Below are 20,452 nucleotides of genomic sequence, written 5' to 3' on the forward strand. Positions count from 1 at the left end.
GATGAAAAAGACGAGGAATGGGAAAAATAAAAGATGAAGAGGAGGAGCAGGAGGGGAAAAAATGAGAATATATGTGAATTTTGACCATTGTCACTGTTTCCTGAAATGATGTGAAATTTTGAAAATCCTGAACAATCCCTTTTCTTATGCCCAATGAAATGTCTGTGATTTGTGGGATTTGAAGTGGGATGACATGAAGTGACATGAAGTGACATACTGACCGTAAAGCTGAGAGAGGAACTGTAGCATCACTGCTGAGAATGACTCCTCGTTCTTTTTAAAATGAATTGTCAAGAACCTACCCTGTTTGCAAGTGTTACCTTTATCTATAGGCTGAAAATCATTGTCATGCCATCTTGTTATTACTACCATATTTTCTGTCTTGCTTGTGGAGTTTGAATCTGAAGTTGAGTACAGCGTACAAAAAATTGTATCACAGTCGTCTGTCCATTCCAGTGAGTGAGGGAACACTGTTTGTATGGTCACTCATAACTGAAGGGTCAAAAAATTTATCCTTGGGGCAGCCATACTGTAAAATCTGAATGTTTTGCTGTAGGGAAAATTGTCAAGAATTTTTCTAATCACCAGATGAATAGGATGCGCACATTTCTTTGGGCAATAAAAACTTTAATACAGAAATTTACTCCTTCAGAATTATAGCCATGCTCACTTTAATTTGCTCATTACGAAGAGTTAATCATACAAAAGTTTCCACTTTAACAGTGGTTGGCCCGTATGGTAATACAGTGTACCTGGAATATTCCAGAATTCACCAGTTATCAAATATAAGGTCAAGAATGGCCCAAGATGATAAATACCTGTAAAATTTTAAAGGACTTTGCTAGAACTTTCTACAAGTTTTTAGAAGTAAATAGAAATCATGACACACTGTTTGTAAAAGGTGAATAAGTTGGGCTGAGGTGGCAATATTCTTGAAAGTTGTTGACTATCAATCACAAAAATTATACGGATACTATAGTGTAGAATGATAACTTTTGTGGGCTTTTGTTTGCATTTCTTTAAAGAAGTGAATGAAATGAAAATGAAAACAAAAAGTGAAGTAAGTAGTAGATAACTTGTTTGATTCGATCACTTAAAAACTTGTAGAATTCATAAAAATATAATAATCCCAAATGATATTACATAAATATGAAGCTAGTGGAACTCCAATAATGACATTGCAATTGTCTTTTACTAATGAACCTGGTTACAGGATGTGGTTAGAGATTAATTATTCATATTACATACAGTCTGTATGATTATAAAGGCAATCTTTATGTGTGAGCCTATAACATCAGTGGTTTTCCTCAGCCACATATTCAGCAATACACCATTTCCATTATCAATAGAAAAATCCTGGACTGGACCAATGTTGATACAAATTGTATACACCTACTTTGGAAAGAAGAAGAAAAAAAAAGATGAAGGAGAAGAAGAAGAAGAGGAGGAGGAAGAAGAAGAAGAAGGAAAGAAAGAAAGAAAGAAAGACACTGTCAAGTATTTGCTGTCAACAAGGAGAGCCAGTCTACTTGCTTCAGTAAGAACATTAAAGACCACATAGTTATTGTTGGTATGGAGTCTGCTGGTGTAGACTAACTCTGCTTGCAGTTGCCAGGTAACAGAGCTATGCACTAAGGTATGCTCCCTGAGTATACAATGGAAGTACTATGCAGTAGCAGTAATGCATGAGAGTGGCGGAGACAACTAGTGGTGCGTGAAGTGCCTTTGGAATATTGACTAATTAGAGGCATCAGAGATGTAATATGATGAATTGTTTATGGTGGACCTGCCCATTTTTGTGCGGGTGATAGCAAAGGTGAAGATGATGACCAAAAATATAGTAAGCATGGGAGATTTCTAAGTTGAATAAAGTGATGACAAACATCATTTTGATGATGGATGTATCTGGCTTTCTTTTGGAATATCCATACATCTGATTGTAATGTGTCATGATGGATGACAATTTAAGGTACCATAATCCTTGTGTTGTTTCCTACATTTGATTACAATGTGCAGCTCCCCTTCCCTCCCCCCCCCCCCTGGTTTTGACCTATTTGGTATGAGTGTCTGTGATCTAAAATATTACCATGGGTGCTGGAGGATACAGTGTATACCTGTATACCACAGATTGATACCAGTTACAGGGGGTAGAAATACACAACCTTTTGTGTTGTTGAATCAGTAGTCATGGACACACGACCATCGGAAGAAGCGTACCAGCATTTTGAGGGGAGGATTAAGGTATATTTATCATGAAGCTCGTCAATTTTTAAAATCCAATTTACAAGACAAATGGAATTGTGCAATTTAAGATAATTTTGATGTTGAGAAAAAGGGGTAAAGTTGAAATTGAGTGATTTTTGTGACATTGTACATTGTGAGCATACTTTGGCCATGATGTTTGCGTGATGGCTGCGATGGTTATTTTGAGTAACAATGCATCATGTATACCGTATCCTTGTACATAGTGATTTACATCGTACTTCTTTGTTGCATACATTGTATTTTAAAAGGATAAACATTGCTGATGCTTCTTTTGAATTGTCAATTTGTTCTTCCAGCAAAAACTGAAGGAGGAGCGGGAGGCCAAGCGGGCCCAGCTGGATCCCCGCCATGAGTTCGTCATGGAGGCGGTGGCCAACTCCCTCCTCCTGGAGAGGGCGGATGTTGAAGATGCGGTGCTCGAGGGGAACAATGTAAGTTGGCTTTACACCCATCTGTGGTGGTTTAATCTTCCCTTTAGGGAGGATTGTTCAAAGTCTGGTATGGCATAAAGTTATAATACACACCTTCACATACCGTGTTGATCCTCCAATAGGAGAGTTTAAAGGCACAATATCATCACCTCATCCAATTTGCATATGGTTGTATTTGGAATATTATGTATATATATATATATATATATATATATATATATATATATATATATATATATATATATATATATATATAAATGCTTAAACATTTGTCATTCTATTTTGTGTGATTTTACTCTTTATTTAAGAAAAAGTTCAATGTGAAATAAAGAGTTTTCTGCCAATTAAACCTATTGTTGTTATTATTATTATTATTATTATTATTATTTATTATTATTATTGTTATTATTATTATTATTATTATTATTTAAGCTTATGAAGCATTACTTGTACATTGATTATGTTTGAGAATATCATTATCAATTATGATATTAGAGATGTCTTGATAAACACTTTGAGCATCATAAGATTGAGGTGCATTTTGTCACTGGTGATTGTTTTCTGGAAGGGGTGACCAGCACTGCCTCCCACAGTGTTTATGCTATTAGAGTCATTTTAGGGTAAGGCTGCCGTCCGAAATGAGCGTACAGTGCCTCTGCTTGATTGTTGCAAAGATTTCAGCACCTGCCCCTCTTGATGTTGCTTAGAGTGCTGGCTATTCACTCTCCCATTCAAACGCGAGCTGTTTTTCTCCCTTCAAGATAAACCAATAAGATAAATCCATCTGAATGCAGCATTCTCTCATTTGGCAGAACAGTGACAGGTGCATGCGGGCATGATGAATAACCAGGATCCTGTATTGTTGATAGAATTTGATTGAATTAAAACTCTGCGAGTGCGAACATTTCCAAGTGAATTGAGAGGCTGCTTATCAGGAAGAAAGGAACCAACTCTGTATTAAAAAAATTTGCCATTTTATCAATAATTCAAGAGTTTGATGCAGTTTTGATTGTTTTGTTTGATCGTGAGTGATCGTCAGAACAGAATTGCAATGCTCACTATACATGTAAAACATCTTGCTAGTGCCATGCAGTATTACACAAATCCATTCTCCCCTTGCTGCCAGCTAGACTTGAAAATGATTTAAGGCAGAATAAAAAAACAAACAAATCATTTGACGTTCAAGCTGCTAAAATTGCACATTATTTAATGAGACCTTCTGTTAACGAGCACCCTGCTTAATAGCACTTTAGTGCAACTGATCACAATAACATTTCTAAGGAGGCTCAGAGCATAGTCCAAGCCACTGACTCTCGACTGGGTGGTCTGTGGTTCAAATCTGCTGTTTAGCAGCAGGTGTGCCTTCTAGGCAAGACACTTCTTTCCTCACTGAAATATCACCCAGATAGGACTTGAAACCTTAGTCCTGTGATTGCTCTGTTCAAAGCATTTGATTTCTTCCTTAGTGGCTGTGAATCCAAATTCACCTTACTCAGATATCTCGAATGATTCTGAAAATATCATAAATATAACCTTCTTTGTATTTCTTTATATTGTATTCCAGATTGACAAAATGACAAAGTTCTTTGAGACAGAAACCAGCACCCATCTTATGTTTTTCTACCAGGAGCCAGACACAGGAGAAAGTAAGTGTACAGATAAACACAGAGATGAAATCTAATATTTTTATTGCAAACTAATGCTGTTTGAATATTCTAAGTAAATTACATTTACATGAACTTCAGGTAGTGCTACTTTAGTTCAAAGAGATTTATTCAATAACGTGATAAATGCATCTCATGTACTGTATACGCCAAATATTTTGCGAGGTTTTTATTTTTGTGAATTAAAAACACGCAAAAACATTGATTCTGATCCAGACGTGAATGTGATGTGCACACATACATTTTACTGTTCAGTACTGTGCTCCCAGATCACGAATTTAACCACTCACAAAATCGTTTTAAAGTCCTGATTCACAAAAAATTAGACTTGCTAAATATATGGCGTACTGTACGAGCTGAAATTTTCGCGGTGGTTTTATTTTCGCGAATTTCGCGAATCGCCTTTGAACCGCAAAAATAACAGCACGCGAAAATAACAACGCGCGAATAGCTAAGTTCAGTTCGACCCTCGCAACAGCGAAATTAACAACATGCGAAAATGTCCTCCATGTAGCAATTCGCGAAAATATCTCTACGCGAAAATTTCAGCTCGTACAGTATACAATAACTGACATACATGTGTAAAGGATAGAGAGATGGACTGATAGATATTGGGCAGATGGTGGATAGATAGAAAAAGAGAAAGAGAGAGAGAAAAAAAGGGAGAGTGAGAGACACCACCACCACCACAGTATGGCATGTATTATGGATGAATACACTGTTACATCAGTTGTCAAATATGCCCACAGTTTTGCCAAGACTAACCTCAGATTGACAGTTGGAAAACTGGTACATATATCACATTACAATTTCATTCTGCCAAGATACCATGATCAAGATCATGGCTAAGATGTTCTCTCTTATGTATTTTCTTTTCAGATGGCCGTCATGCATGGATGCAAGACAGTCAAGGTAAGATAAAAAGGTTGATGTGGGAACACCCCAACATCACCACAACAAACAATAGTTTGTACTATTTTGCGCAATTAATTCTTCCTTTAATACGCGTGGTAACTTCTATTAAAGATAAAACAAAAAAAGTAGACTTGACTGTCATATTCTTTATGTCGTGTTGTGAAGTAAGAACTATACTTTCTAAAAGACAAGTCTTTTTTTGGCAGGCGGTCAAATTCATGGTGATCTCCTGTATCTTGTGATTTATCTCTCCTGAATTGTGGCGCACCTGCACTGAAATTCTCTGTCAATACTTCGTCCCAATCTTTTACCTCCTTACAAAGCAGCAGAATTCAGTTGAGAGTTAACAGATAAAAGGAAGTCTAAACAGCCCACTCATGCAAGTAAAGACTTGTGATGGAAAGCAACAAGTGACTATAAACTTATTTCTCTTACCTCATATTTCATTTTTTCTGTGACTCTTGTTAATGCACCACTCCATTTAATAGAAGATGAGAGATGTCATATAGGCCTGTGGCAGAACACACATCATGTTCGCCTTTCTTATGCCTCCCGCAAGAGTATTTGGAATGATTGAATGTTGAATATGACATTACTGAATAGACCCGGTGAATAGGACAGGGAGACCAGGTGTCTCATACAGTAGTACATCTTGTATTGGATGAGTGGGTGGTATTAAAGTCTACGCCAAGCAAGTGTGCCTCAAAGAACTATTACGTCAGTCTGCATGTAAGTCCTTGTGTCACCTGCTTTGAAATACAATCATTCACATGATTGATTAACTCAATATCTGTCCATTCAAACAGAAAGGACGAAAGAAGAAGAAGAAAAAGAAAACCCAAGAGAATACAAGAATATATAGAATAAAATGCTCGCTTGGAAACTGAATGAATATGCTCTTTTGTATTGAATTCAGCTGCAGATTTCTCCCGTAATCTAATGTATGTTGAAGTATTTCGTCAGTGCGGCTTACATAAATCATGGTTGGATGTAAAAGCCAGTGTGCATGCTCTGGCATTCATTGTCTAGAACACCTGCACGTAGGCAGGAAAGAGAATACCTTAAGAAGTGTTTTCGATGCTATACCATTTTTGCTGCTTAACACACTTCAATGAACTTTTGAAAGTGGAATCTCTGTTAGTTCTTGATGATTTGAATAATGAATTTTCCAATTACAATCACACCTTTTTTGTCACAATTTGTCAGAGGCTTTTTTTTTTTTTGCTGACAGCTATGATGTAGACAGCTGTAATTGATGTCAAAAACTTGTTAAAACTGTTCAACAATGTAAATTGTAGACATGTAAATCATAGACAAATTAGTTTTGTTTGTGAAGAGAAATAAAAAGTCCCAATCTGAAATTTTTACTTCATATGGTAAATGAAGTTACCACTCCTCATTGATTCTATGGTATGCTTGTATCATTATTTTGAATGCTGACAGTATACTGTAAAGCAAGATATTTTTGCGGCGTGAAATTTTTGCGAATAGGAGCCGATGCCTTTTGCACAGCATGAAATTTGTGTGAATTGCCAGTGGCATTCAATGCATACTTTCGCATACATTTTAATTTCGCAAATTTTAGCTCTTGTGAAATCCGCAAAATTAAAGAGCATGCAAACTTTTTTTGGTTTTACAGTATACTCTCTGAGCCAAAGTCACGTTTATGAATTTACTTTTTGACGCTGGAAAGTTTTGCAAAAACAATGGCCTCCATAATTCAACTATTAATTGCTAATTGTGTTGGAATGCTTCAGTGAGCTGCAACACTGACCAAGAGTTACATACTAGTTGCTAATCTTATTAGAATTTTGTCTTCATGGTGGTGTTTCTGTACTTGATATGAATATCTGATGAATAGGCGAGCCAATGAGACTGGGTCCCCAAGGCACCAAGGCAAAGAGCAACAAGCCCAGGGTCTATGTGACCGACGGAAAGGACATCCCACTCAACGGGGTCTGTGTGTTCTTCCTTAGAGCCAATGCCAGCAAAGCCATAACAGAAGAAACCATTCACAAGGTATGCTCCCTCTCACTTCTCACCCCCGATTATGAGTATCGTATGATACCTTCTAACTCAGTGCTGAGAAAAAAGAATCACAGAGGTGTACATATAGCACTTCTGTATATGAGGTATTCGCTACGCTGCAGAAAGTGGCTGCAGTATTGCACACTACCTGTTCTTTCCCCTCGCTGGTAGATAATATTATGTACATAGTGGCATATTCAAATTCACAATATTGCCTGGCCTTCGTGCTAGGGCTGGTACTGGGATATATTGCCTCGCCTACAGTAACATCTTGCACTCATGTTTGACTAATTATGCAAGTTTATCCCAGCATGTGCATGTGCAATCTAAGATCACCCACTGGGCAAATAATATCAGGTACAGTGTATTTTGTTCTGATAGTGCCCAAAACATTTTCTTTTGCAATATCTCATGATAGAGACAGTCAAGTATATTGAAATATTATGATCATCATCAAAGTTTTTAATGTTTTGAAGGGAACACATTGCTGATAATGAGAATCAGGTGATATACGAAGCATATGTGGGTGTATATAAAGACAGATGCTTAAAAAAAAAATCGCTCACTTATAAAAGTTCTGTCATGACGCAAGGTGAACTGATGTCTGATAGATATGGCAAGGCATGATACAATTACAAATGTGAACCAGAACTGAAATATGAATTGTGACTACAAGATGTAGATGTTGGACGTCCTTTGTAAATGTTGTGTTGCAGTAGGTTTTGAATTTCCTCTGTGTTCACCTTGATATGACTCCCTTTGACCCCGCCCACAGGAACTGATTTTCACAGTCCTGGACACAAACGGGATCGGTCTCCTCAATGCGGTGGAGAAGTACCTGGCTGAGATCATCATTCCCTTTCTGCGTACCAACACCAACGGATGGGGGCAGCTTGGCTCGGCAGCAAACCATCAGGTACGACTCTTTCAAACTGATGGAAGCAGCTTGTTTAAGAGTTTGCACAGTCAGGCAATTGGCACATTGTGTGCAGTGTTGCAGTCTAGAAAGATAGGCAGCACAATGAAAATCCGACATCAAGTGAAAATGCAAGTCACAAATACACTTTCCCTTGGAGAAGATTCCCACCTTCTGTGATGCTTTGATTGTGTTAGCAACTACTGCTCATTTGACTCAAGTTATCACAATTTTCTAAATCAGACAAAACACATGTACTGATACAGGTTACATCATACTGTAAAAGCTGTTATTTTCATGTACAGATATTTTTTCCAATGAGAAGATCACAGACATTTTTGCAAGAAGTTGTATTTGTGGTTTGTCACCGAGGTCATTGTAAGTGCTCTAATGCCTATCCATTCCGCAAATTTAATGCCTTCGAGATTAGGTGGTGATATTTTCATGTGTTTTAAATTCGCAGCCCCAAAATGGTTTGTGAAATTCACGAAAATGAAATCCTCACAAAAATATCAGCTGTTACAGTGGTTGTCAATTGTTAATGCGTTCATCAAGATTTCATTTGATTGATGATGGAGCAAACTTGTGGTGGGAAGTACTTTAGGTTTATAAAGTGTATTGAGCTGTTATAGTTAGAGTTTTCTTTGCCTTGAATCTCTGTCAGGCCCGCCATGATTTCCTACTTAGCCTGGAGGCCTTCGTGTCGATCCTTGGCGGGGCGCAGAATTCCCTCGGGGAACGCATGGAGCTGAAGAAGTGCCAGACGTACGACGTGTCCCGCCTGACCAAGCCGGCTGACTACATGGCTGTGGCCAACAGCACCCATGACCTGGAGAAAGTGGAAGACATCATGGCCGTATGGATCAAACAGATTGAACAGGTGCGGCTCACATTCACTGACAGATGACAATCAGGATTTTTTTTTATCATTCATGGAATGCATTAGAGCATGAATGTGGCAAGAGTTGAAATCATATGTGATGATTTGGTTTGCAGTTTTTGGCTTGATATGAGTGATAAGGGTTGTTTATACTAAGCAGTACAGAGAAATATACATAGTCTTTTGTCAATATCATTTAGCATGAAGATGTCCTACACATCATAGTATATTTATTGAAGTTATGTTTACACACATGGCACATGCATCTTCAAAAATATGTGATAGAGGCATGCAAAGGATATTGAATTATTCTGAAATTCTATGATGATGCATTATGTTTACAAAGACCTGGTCATATATGAGTGACATGAGACACATACTAATTGACAAGGAGCTTAATTTGTAACTTTTGTCATCTCTCCAAGTGAAGTTGAATCACTTATTTGTAGTATCAAATATGTCAGGAACTTATTCACAATTGTAATAATGAAGTTTTGTTTGATTTTATGTGTTTGCAAAGTGAGAATACACAGGATTAAATAGCCAGCCCTTGTTCAGACTGCAGTGCAAGTCAAGGATGCTATCACTTTTCCGTTGTCGTACACTCTCTTCCAGGTGCTAGCCGAGAGCGAACAAATGCGCAAGGAGGCGGACAACATCGGGCCGCGGGCCGAGCTGGACCACTGGAAGAAGCGCATGTCACGCTTCAATTACCTCTTGGAGCAGATCAAGGGGCCGGAGGTCAAGGCAGTGCTAGGAGTGCTGCAGGCTGCCAAGTCTCGTACCCTCAAGGTGAGTGGTCACAGGAGCTCAAGGTGGCCCTTTCTCATCTTCCACTGTATCTAACAGATTATAAATCTTTATTCATTTATCTTTTATCTATTTATTTATTTTTTGCGGTCAGGTTTACCCTTTACTAATCACTTGAGGTATAGGCCTTTGAATCACATCAGTATGTATGGCATATTGTTCAGATGCTATTCTTGTGAGATAACAGACCAAGTTATTCTATGATATGCAAGTATGGCATTCAATTATAAATTGATGAAAAATGGCAGAATGATTGACACAACTGAGAAAGTGTTTCTAGTCTCTGGCATGTATTCACTTGAATTCATTAAAATGTACTACTAAGAGCTTGCATATCTTTTAATTTGAAATATAACAAATATCTCTTAACATGATTCAAATTTTGTTCCATAGAAATCATCATCGAGTATGAAAGAAATAAACGAATGTTTGGTAGAGAACATTACGTACTTGATGTAGAAAAGGCTTGTTGTGGAGAATTTGACTTCTGAATCTGACTTCCTATATTTTCCAATTCCTGTTTTTGTTCTTTGCCCCTGCAGAAATGGATGGAGTTAGACCGTCGGATCACAGATGCAGCCAACGAGGCCAAAGACAATGTGAAGTTCCTCTACACACTGGAGAAGTTTTGTGATCCTCTGTACAACAGCGACCCGGTAAGCATGTGTACACACCTTATTGTGCTGTTTTGTCTTTCTTCTTCATACAAAGATGGACAGAATATGATAGCAACCATTCAAACCTCTTCACCAGCATTTTTCATGATATTTTGATCATTATCAGCAGGTGTTTTTTGTACGTTTGTTTGTTTTTGTTTTTGTTTAACCAGCCTTTGACAAGCAGGCCAATGTTGAAAACAACTGGTATTCAATGCTCATGTGTAAAGCAGTGTGTTTTGCTTCTTTTTTTGATGGTGTTGATAGCAGTCATCAGCAGTAATAATTTATCTCAATCTGATAGTGACAGATATTACTTTATTCAACACTATGGCGTTGCTCTTGTGCTATGAAACCTGTGTCATACCCTTCAAGAGCTATAGATGTTTGCAGGTGATACACTATATGCACCATGTTGTAACCCTCCTTCTTGCAGTCAAGTAAAGCACTGAATATGCATGAAAACATTGACCTCTGATTTCCTCCATGTGGTCTCTGCATTGTCCATTCGTGTAGGTTGGCATGGTCGAGACCATCCCTGGGCTGATCAACTCCATCCGCATGATTCACAGCATCTCCAGGTTCTACAACACCTCAGAGAGGATGACTTCTCTCTTCGTTAAGGTGAGAGAGAGTCAGGGATAATAATACGGTGGACTCCCGTTATGACGAAGTATTCTTCGGGAACAGCATTTTTCTTCCGCTACTAGTATATCAAAATTTCGTTAAAACCGAACAAATAAACAGTAAAAAACATATCGCGGGTATTGTTGCAGCCTGAATTTTTACTTCCTTGTAACTGGAATTTCATTATAACAGTGTTTGTTTTAACAGGAGTGCACTAGATGAGTCAGGAATAATGATATTTTTTTTCTCTAGTGGTAAAGATAGTACCCAAATCCTAGTGAGGTAGCATAATGAGTTACAGCTAAGTGCATCGGCACATATAGGATTAAATCATGTTCATTCAAAACTGTGAATAAACTAGAGTGTCTGTTTGGAAATTGTGACTGCAGGTGACCAATCAGATGATCACGTCTTGCAAGTCCTACATCACCTGCGGCGGCTCCATGTCCATCTGGGAGCAACCGCGCAACGAGCTGATCCCCAAGCTCAAGAGCTGCATCACCCTGAACCACGAGTACCAGCAGTCCTTCCAGAAGACCAAGCAGAAACTGGAGAGCATGCCGTCCGAGCGCCAGTTTGAGTTCTCCGAGATGTACATCTTTGGCAAGTTTGACACCTTTGAGCGCCGCCTGGTCAAGATCATTGACATGTTCGACATCATCGAGCGCTACTCCCATCTGGCCGACTCGCGAATTGAAGGTGAGTAAAAAGAGTTGCAGAGTTTCCGCCTTCATAGTGAAATCAATAATCATATTAATGCTTACAGCATCCTGTGACGTATTCCTTGTCCTATAACTTTCACTTGACATGATAATGCACAGCGATCTTGCTGGAATCTAGTCCAGTTGTGGTTAGACACATTCCATTCTGTGCTTTAATTCACCTTCAGGCATTGTTGATCATTGTACTTCAGTGTTTGTGTGAACACATGCGATCCTGTAGTAAACTTGCTGTAATATTAACTCTCGCCTCCTGTTTCATCAATCACACAGGGATGGAATCCATGGCAAACCGTTTCACCGTCATCTACACATCCATGAAGAAGAAGCCCTACGACCCACTAGACCAGAGAAAGGCAGAATTCGACTCCGACTACTCCGACTTCAAGCGCTCCGTCAATGACCTTCTGGTAAGCGCCCAATCTTGCATGAGCTTGATGCTTGAAGATGCTAGTTATGTTAGCATCAAGAGGAGGTAAATGACAACAGTGAGATGATCAGAAAAGCTAAACTACTGATCATCAAATGAACAGTGGCTCTGACCTTATTAACTCCACTAGCTCTCTTTTGGTAAAAGAAAGTCTTACCTACTGTGAAAAAACAGAACAACTTTGCGACATTATACAAGAGAGACATCAACTGCTAAACTACAGAATACCCAATGAAATGGAAAGGCAGCCTTAAAAAAAGATTATGATGGGACATTGCTACTGTTTTGACATGCTTTTGTATATAGAACCTACTTTTAACTCTTTTTGTTTCCAGAGGAGGTTTGTATAATCATAGTGATGCCATAATTACATTATGATTACATTTTCTGTTGATTGTCTTTGTTTTCTTTGTGACAGCTTTTTGTGTAAGATAGCATGTTATGGCCAAGGGTTTGAAGAAAATACACTATCATCCTCACTGCCCTCCAATAAAATGCACTAGTAAAGATATTCAGGTAGATATTACACTCTCTTAGTGAGATTTTCAGACATAGCAGTTTGCTCTTCTTTTCATAACAGAGTCCTGCTTGTCAAGGTAAAAAAAATAAAAAAACAAAATCCAGAAACAAGAATATCATGAAAAATATGTGCATTGCATATTCCAGGCAGTAGTCTGGGTGATTTGGTATGCATGAAGTGCTTGGTCTATGGTGTGAGTGTGAAAGTGGACACCTTATCAACATTGCCCTATTTGCCTTTCTTCCGTCAAGGTTCAAATAAAGACTTTCATGGACAACATGCTGGACAAGATCTACAATGTTCCCAGAGCCTTGCAGACCATCCGCAAGTTTGAGAGGTGAGGATTCCACCATTTCAGACTGTCACCTCAACTGTTGGGGAGCTGATAGTGAATTTCTAAGCCCTTTTGCATGATAAATTTGTCACTATAGACATGACTGAAAACTAACATGATTTAAAATACATTTCTTGGTTGCCCATGTCTTGTTGTTACATACACCTTATTCAGTTTTGCTTTGATATGCTTTCATTATTTTGGCTGGATATTTATCTATATTTATCTATTTATATATAGGAAGAAAAAACAAACAGCAACTGGAGTAAAACAATTTCCGAACTAGTTTTGGATCAGTTCATTAAAGTTTTCATGATGTTGTTCTTGACAGGCTTGACGTACCCAATCTGGGAATTCAAGAGAAGTATGCTCAAGTCCTGTCTCGCTTTGGCCGCGAGATCGAGAACACCTCAAAGAACTACCAGCGCAACAAGAACGACCCCCCTATCGGGCGGGACCTGCCCCCAATGGCAGGCAAGATCACGTGGGCGCGGAACATGTTCCGCCGCATCCAGGAGCCGATGGACGCCTTCCAGCAGCGCCCTCACCTGTTGAACGGAAACGAGGCGAGGCGCATCATCAAGAACTACAACAAACTGGCCAAGGTTCTGATGGAATTTGAGGTGCTGTACTACCGTGCCTGGGTTCGTCAGGTGAGCATCATGTGTGTGTGTGTGTTAAGTTTTTACAAGATGCAGACAGAAAGCTCAGAAAATAAAAACTGCCAAGATGTCATTCAAAAAGATATTAAGTTGATATTTGATTATCCTTCCAATATTTTCAGTCCATGTGATGCAGTACAGGTACATAGTAGCACCAGCAAATGTACACAGAGTTTGATCAATACAATTTCTACCCATACTCTAATTGTTCAGACAGGTTTATTAAGGTGGGGATATCTCTTAAAGTCTGCAAACTACAGTGAAATTTGAAAGGATTAGGTTACTGGTGCACACCAACTATGGAAGATTCAATATAGTTTTGTCTCTTCATAAAGAAACAATTTCGTCAAAATATTTACCAAATAATGTATAACTTCTTAGCTTGTGACATATCATCTGAGAATTAGAAGTGTGAAGTCTTTTAGCTTTACTGTTCCAAGTACCTTCTCTTAAGATACACATTCATCACACAGTATACAATGTCAGTCAAATGCAGCTGTAGTGGAAATTGCCTTATATAGTAATGGAGATATACTTGTAGCATCATATGAATATGATGGCTATTCAAATCTGTTCCTGCTTACCTTTTTTTTCCTCTGTCCATTTCCACAAACCAGGTTGAAGCCATCAAATCAGGCCTTCACGCCTCCCTCCTGGTCCGCCACCCGGAGACCCAGGAGCTCTACGTGAACTTTGACCCCCAGATCCTCACCCTGATCCGTGAGACGGAGTGCATCTACCGGCTGGGCCTGGACATCCCTCTGGGGGCCCGGGCCATCCGTCAGAAGCAGGCACTCTTCAAGGAACACTACAACAAGCTCCAGGTAGGTCCAATTTTACAGTTTGGAATCTTTCTACTTCTTCCTGGAGAAGGAGCTACTTTGAATATGAAGCTTTCAGTATACAGATCAGTCAGAGCCCATGTCCACTGATAGCAAGATGTAACTGTTTTGTATATTTGCTGCATGCTTGTAATGCAATCAAATGTAATCTTAACATTATTTGTTTTCTTTTGTTTCAAAACACCTATATGTACACCACACTGATTCAGTTTTACGCATGCCAACAGGTTTAACACCTAGACTAATTTACACATGTAGGCCTTCTATACCCACAGTCTCCCCCAGTGAATCTTCTGTACTGTCAGTAATGTGCATTTTGAAATATCCATCGAGACATAATCATAGCATTGTGTGTTTAAAGAGATTTGTTTGGCAAGAAAGTATCTGCTGCATTCTAATGAAATATAGTGAGCAGTGTATAATTTACTGTACACTACGTACTTAAATAGTGTTTGCATCCATTTCTATTGCATTACTGAATGTTAACATTATCAAATGTCAGCTTTAGTAGTGGACCAAGAACTTTTACTCAGGATCAAGGGGAAGGAGAGAACTAAGCATGTGTGTTCTACTTGCCCTTTAGCTTCTGCTGGAGGAAAACAAGCGAGTGCGCAGCAAGATCCAGACGGCCTTCGAACCCCTGATGGAAACTCATCTGGACAAACTGAACCAAGTGATCGACCCCGGTCTCACCACCCTCACCTGGACCAGTATGAGCATCGACGGTTACGTGGATGACGTCTATGCAGCCCTGGGTACGTACTCTTCCTTTTTTTTTTCTGTTTACTTTCTCTTACAATGCCAAATAGATGAATAAATCCAAAGGCCTGTTTACCAATCAATGTTTAGTTTGTTTTTAACAAGAGGAAAGTGCAATACATTTTGTATAGTATTTGTTTTCTTCTTCAGAGTGCCATGAAAGCATATACACCTCTCTGATGTATTTGATTACATGTAACATATACTAGTATAAGAAGTGTTCTCTAGATCACTCAAGATAAGGATTTGCTCTATCTCTCCCTCATCTCATGAACAGCTGACCTCGAGCTGTTGATGGACAGGGCCAACGACCTGTGCCAGTTCCGCATCAACGCTGTCCTTAGGGAGATGAGCGAGACCCAGCTGTGTGAGCTCCCGGAGGAAGAACCCTGGACTACTGACCACTTCATTAAGAGGACGCAGGTAAGGTTGAATAAGAGGAAACTTGTGTGTTCTTTTTCCCACATTTTTTTGAGGCTTGAAGAGTGCAGTTTGTTGTTTTCTGTAGGTGAATTTATTTTTGTGTGCTTGTTCATTTGTTCATTTATATTTTATTTTATTTTGTTATTTTTTTTCATGGGCAAGAGAACAATTGAATGTCTGAATATAAAAACGACCCAAGTCCATTACAGAAAATTTAGAAAAATGTAAATTATTAAATGATTTTATGATGTTTTTTAGTTTTTACAGTTAGTAGAATGTTATTTATTCATATTTACATGTGAAACAATCATTTTACTAATCATTTGTTTTTTCATGACTTTGTAAAGGGTCTCTTAAGAAGATAACTAAATTTTGACTTGGGTCGTTTGAATTTTCAGGTATTCAATTGTATTGTGCAATTGAAATTCATGCACAGCAGCTGTGCAGCTTGAGGTGGATAGTAGAGGTTTATTTCACGAGAGCAATGTAGTCAGATGAACAAATTCAGGAGAGTTAAATCTGTGCATGTTCAGTGAGTCTGTTATCATAAATAACTACTAAAGATGTCGTAATAGGCAGATATTCGCTCTTGAGGTACTGATTTCCCTACACAAATTGAATAGATCACGGTATTGGTGTTCCCTTTGATGTTTGACTGTAGGAGTAGCATGTTGTAGGAAGGCATTTAATGATTTGCTTTGCTGCCTTTCTCTTAATGCTTTCAGGAGCTGTGCAACAAGGGCATGGTGACACTCCAGGTGAAGAGCATTCAGGTAGAGGAGGCGGCTAATGAACTCATCAACATGCTGCTGGTGGAGTGTGAGGAGGAGGAGGAAGACGACGAGGAAGACGATGAGGAGAGGGAGAAGGAGACGGAGGAAGAGAGTAAGAGAGCAATTGTGATACACCGTGATCGCAAGTCACATCTTAGGACAGAGTTTCTAGTATGGAAATATCTTAAACAAGGAAAAAAAAAAGATTTGGGAAAGTGATGCAGTGCCTGTATTATATTGAAGTAATGCTACCACTAGGACAAGGGTGCCTTTGTGCAATGAAATATCGAGATTCTAGTATCCTTGCATTTAAAAAAAAGATCCTTTTACACATTTAATTGCAGAACACTTATGAAAGTTCAGGATTGATTACTGTACTGGTGTTCTAGAAGATAATTAATGAAAGAGATGCATACCTTCTACATAAAAACAAAAATGTAAAGCTGGATGCTGCCATAAACTTCAATGTGTCTACCCCTATTTTAAGTACAATATCATTCAATGTGGATAGCTCATTTGTTGATCTTACTTCAATTGAGCCAGGAAGTTAATGCTTCATTTTCTTTCTTATTTATTGTTTACACTTTTCAAAGATGGAGAGAAGAGGCGATCAAGTCCCACACCCTCTCGCGTCAGCGCCCGCAGCCGCAGCATCGCCTCGAGGGCCCAGTCCGCAGCGGCGATGACCGCGGCCAAGAAGCGCCGCGAGAAGCGCGAGCACCTGGATGAGTCGGCCCAGGAGCTGCTGGCCCATTTCAACCACCGCAACCTGGACGCCCTGCTCAAGGTCACCCGCTACACCCTGGACGCCATCCGCAAAAGGGTCACCTCTGGCTCCTCCCTCAGCTACCTCACAGGTCAGTTTTCCTGTGAGCATATTGACCTATGGAAACAATTCACATACATACATACTTCCTTGCACACATATGTACATACATACATACATACATACATACATACATACATACATACATACACATTTGTTTAAAAAAAAAACATTGTACATGCATACATACATATACTTAGCTTTATGTGCTGTAATTGTGAGAAACATTTTAAAGTGTGAATAGATACCCATAAGGATAGAAAAACTATCAAAGACAGAAGGAAAAAAACACGAATGAAACATCAGAGCAACACCAACAAAGAACCTTAACGTGCAATCAATGTGAATAGAACTATTTTACTGTCAGCAGAGTACAGCTATGTGAATGGAGATTATGGTAAAATCAATGCCTAAGCAGAGTTAACTGCATAATTTATGTGATTGATGCAAATGAAGCAGGGTGCCAAAAACTCTGAGCGGACCAATCAAAAGAAAAGTCCAAATGACATTTATATCTCTCTTGTTTTTTAATCATGAAGCTGATCAAGGAGACAGCAAGCGAAAGGAGAGCCCGTTCTTCCGGTGTGCTGTTACCCTGGCCATCCCCAACATCACCATGCAGCCTGCCCTGGATGAGGTCCAGCAGACGCTCAACAAGGCTGCACAGCTGGTCTTGGGCGTGGCCAAGGGTGTGGCCCAGTGGAGCAAGGAGCGGAAGTCAAAGGTGCGTTTGGTCTCCCCATGTTTTATTATCACTTGCGTGCCTGAAAGACCTGGTAGTATGGGGTCTCATAGGTGGCCCAATTCATTAGGTGCCCACAAGGGTATATTCAAAAAGCATGAATAGCGCCAGTCAACAAATATGTGCATCAAAGTGTGCGCTCATTGGTAATGGTTGACTCCAGTTGAGATTTGTTGGCTGTGTGTTCAATTACAAAGAGATCCGTGAAAAAACTGGACACACAGTTGTATGCAATTAATCATGGGCATTTTTCTGGCCTTCCTAGTCCATGGTGTCCCAGGCTACCAGGTCTTTAACCATATTAGGACCACCATCCACAAATATATGGCATTTACGTATTGTACAAACATGCTCCCTATTGAATTGAGAAGGTTAATGTTGGAATAAAACTTTTTCATATACGCAAAACCTTCCCAATGATATCTATATTTCATTTATGGTTCGCTAATAGCATCAGAATTGTATTTGCCGTTTTATAGATTGCACAGTCCTTTGGCTTTAACTACATAGATTTTAACATTGTTAGATTTTAACATTCTTTGATTCTATGATATGTTAATTCTATGTAGTTTGATAGCATCAGTTAGTTGCTGATGTAAACCAATGCTTGATGTGATGCATCCTTTGCATGACAATTCTTGACAAGAAACGTTACTGCATAAGCTGTGAATGAGGTCACAGACATTTTGCGATTTGACACCGAGACTATAGTAAGTGCATTATTACCCTAGTGTATGGCAATATTCTCGTGTGCTGTTTAATTAGTGCTGTTATGTATGTAGTGATTCCCAAAATTAGCAAAAAATTAAACCCTCGCATGAAATAACAGCTCACACGGTATTCAGTTATTTGCCTGTTGATTGATTAAAGTGATATGCCCGTAATACAAGTATTTGTTTGGCTAATTCGTTTCATATTTTTTCACCATCGTAGGCGAAGCAGGAAGCAGACATGCGTGCCAACGCTCTGGCCGACTCGGCCCGACGCAGCAGCGTCTCCAGCATGGCAGCTTCAGAGAGCTCTCGCAGTGACATCACATCTACCAAGAAGGGAGGCAAGTATCAGGGATAAGGATTGTTCAGAATGCGAGTTTTTGATGGGAAATATTTCAATATGATGTTCCACCTTGCTCATCATGTTTGTTCTCTTGAGTGATGTTGAATGACAGACACATGTGTGTGCTCTCTGTTTTGTCCATCTTCATCTTCAACTTCACTTTCACTTGGGTGATAGAAGCACTAGGGGTATCTTCATGTTATGGTGTTGTCAGAGGTCATGTGATGAGTTCAAAGGTCATTTGAGGTCATATATTAAAGGGTATGTGCAAGACCCTCTTTTCTATGTTAAAGTTTACCTGCAAGACTCTCTTTTGACAAATAACTTCACATAAGTTGCTTGGATTACAACCTAACTTGGGTCATAGATGCACTGGGGGTACCTTCATGTTATGGTGCCGTAAGAGGTCACATGATAAGGTCAAAGGTCATTTGAGGTCATACGTTAAAGTTTACGTGCAAGACTCTCTTATCACACATAACTCAGCACATGTTGCTACAATGGCAATCAAACTTGTGTGATGGTAGATGTCTCTTGGGAAGTTGAAGGTAACCACAAGGTCAAAGGTTACAGACAGGGGTCAACGAACTTTTAGGGCCCAATGTTAAGTTTTTAGGGTGCATTTTGTTTATGGCTCATAACTTTTGATCCCTTTGTCCGTTTTCTTTTGCTAATGAATCAACAAAGTTTGATGGAATGTGGTGTTAATGGGAATTTTAAATGCCAGCAACGCATTTTCTTTCTTACACCTTTATGAATGTCATTGCCCGTGCAGGTAATTGACTAAGCTTGCAAAAATGTCTGAAAAGAAAACAGGCCTCATTTTCAATTTGATTGTTTTGTCTTAACGTAGGACGCATGGATGATGTCATCGCCAGCACCTTGGTACCCCAGGTGCAGACAAAGAACTATTTCAAGAGCGTTAGTGAAAACAAGGAAATTGCCAAGCTGGTGTCCCTCCTCTCCACCTGTGTCATGTCCACCAAGAAGGTAAGCTGACTTTTCTCATGGCATTCGTCTCTTTATGAAGATGTATTGTTTCCCCAGTTACTTTTAAATTCGCAAAAAGCTGTCTGTTTGTGTTCTCTAGATATCAGTGTGAGCTCCTTTTAATCCTTACTGTGCATTGGTTGCCAATTAGCACATGGATGTCTGGAAACTTAATGTCAATGAG

At 39.2% G+C, this 20,452-nt stretch overlaps 1 protein-coding gene across 1 annotated transcript in view; it reads left to right on the forward strand.

Annotated features, from left to right (window-relative positions):
- The window catches only part of LOC139713445 (dynein axonemal heavy chain 5-like), a 77,716-nt gene that overhangs the window by 6,120 nt on the left and 51,144 nt on the right, over positions 1-20,452 (forward strand). Inside the window, 21 exon segments of the mRNA XM_071625175.1 lie at positions 2,562-2,696; positions 4,261-4,342; positions 5,240-5,272; positions 7,137-7,294; positions 8,079-8,219; positions 8,884-9,099; positions 9,715-9,891; positions 10,452-10,565; positions 11,082-11,189; positions 11,582-11,891; positions 12,185-12,321; positions 13,113-13,198; positions 13,527-13,848; positions 14,475-14,681; positions 15,283-15,454; positions 15,736-15,881; positions 16,607-16,766; positions 17,248-17,511; positions 18,020-18,204; positions 19,156-19,276; positions 20,132-20,268. Of these exon segments, the coding sequence (XP_071481276.1) occupies positions 2,562-2,696; positions 4,261-4,342; positions 5,240-5,272; positions 7,137-7,294; positions 8,079-8,219; positions 8,884-9,099; positions 9,715-9,891; positions 10,452-10,565; positions 11,082-11,189; positions 11,582-11,891; positions 12,185-12,321; positions 13,113-13,198; positions 13,527-13,848; positions 14,475-14,681; positions 15,283-15,454; positions 15,736-15,881; positions 16,607-16,766; positions 17,248-17,511; positions 18,020-18,204; positions 19,156-19,276; positions 20,132-20,268 (3,411 nt within the window).

This window comes from Diadema antillarum, unplaced genomic scaffold, assembly GCF_040938485.1.
Source record: "Diadema antillarum isolate AM-2024a unplaced genomic scaffold, OU_Dant_1.0 seq00001969_RagTag, whole genome shotgun sequence".
NCBI classification, from domain to species: domain Eukaryota; kingdom Metazoa; phylum Echinodermata; class Echinoidea; order Diadematoida; family Diadematidae; genus Diadema; species Diadema antillarum.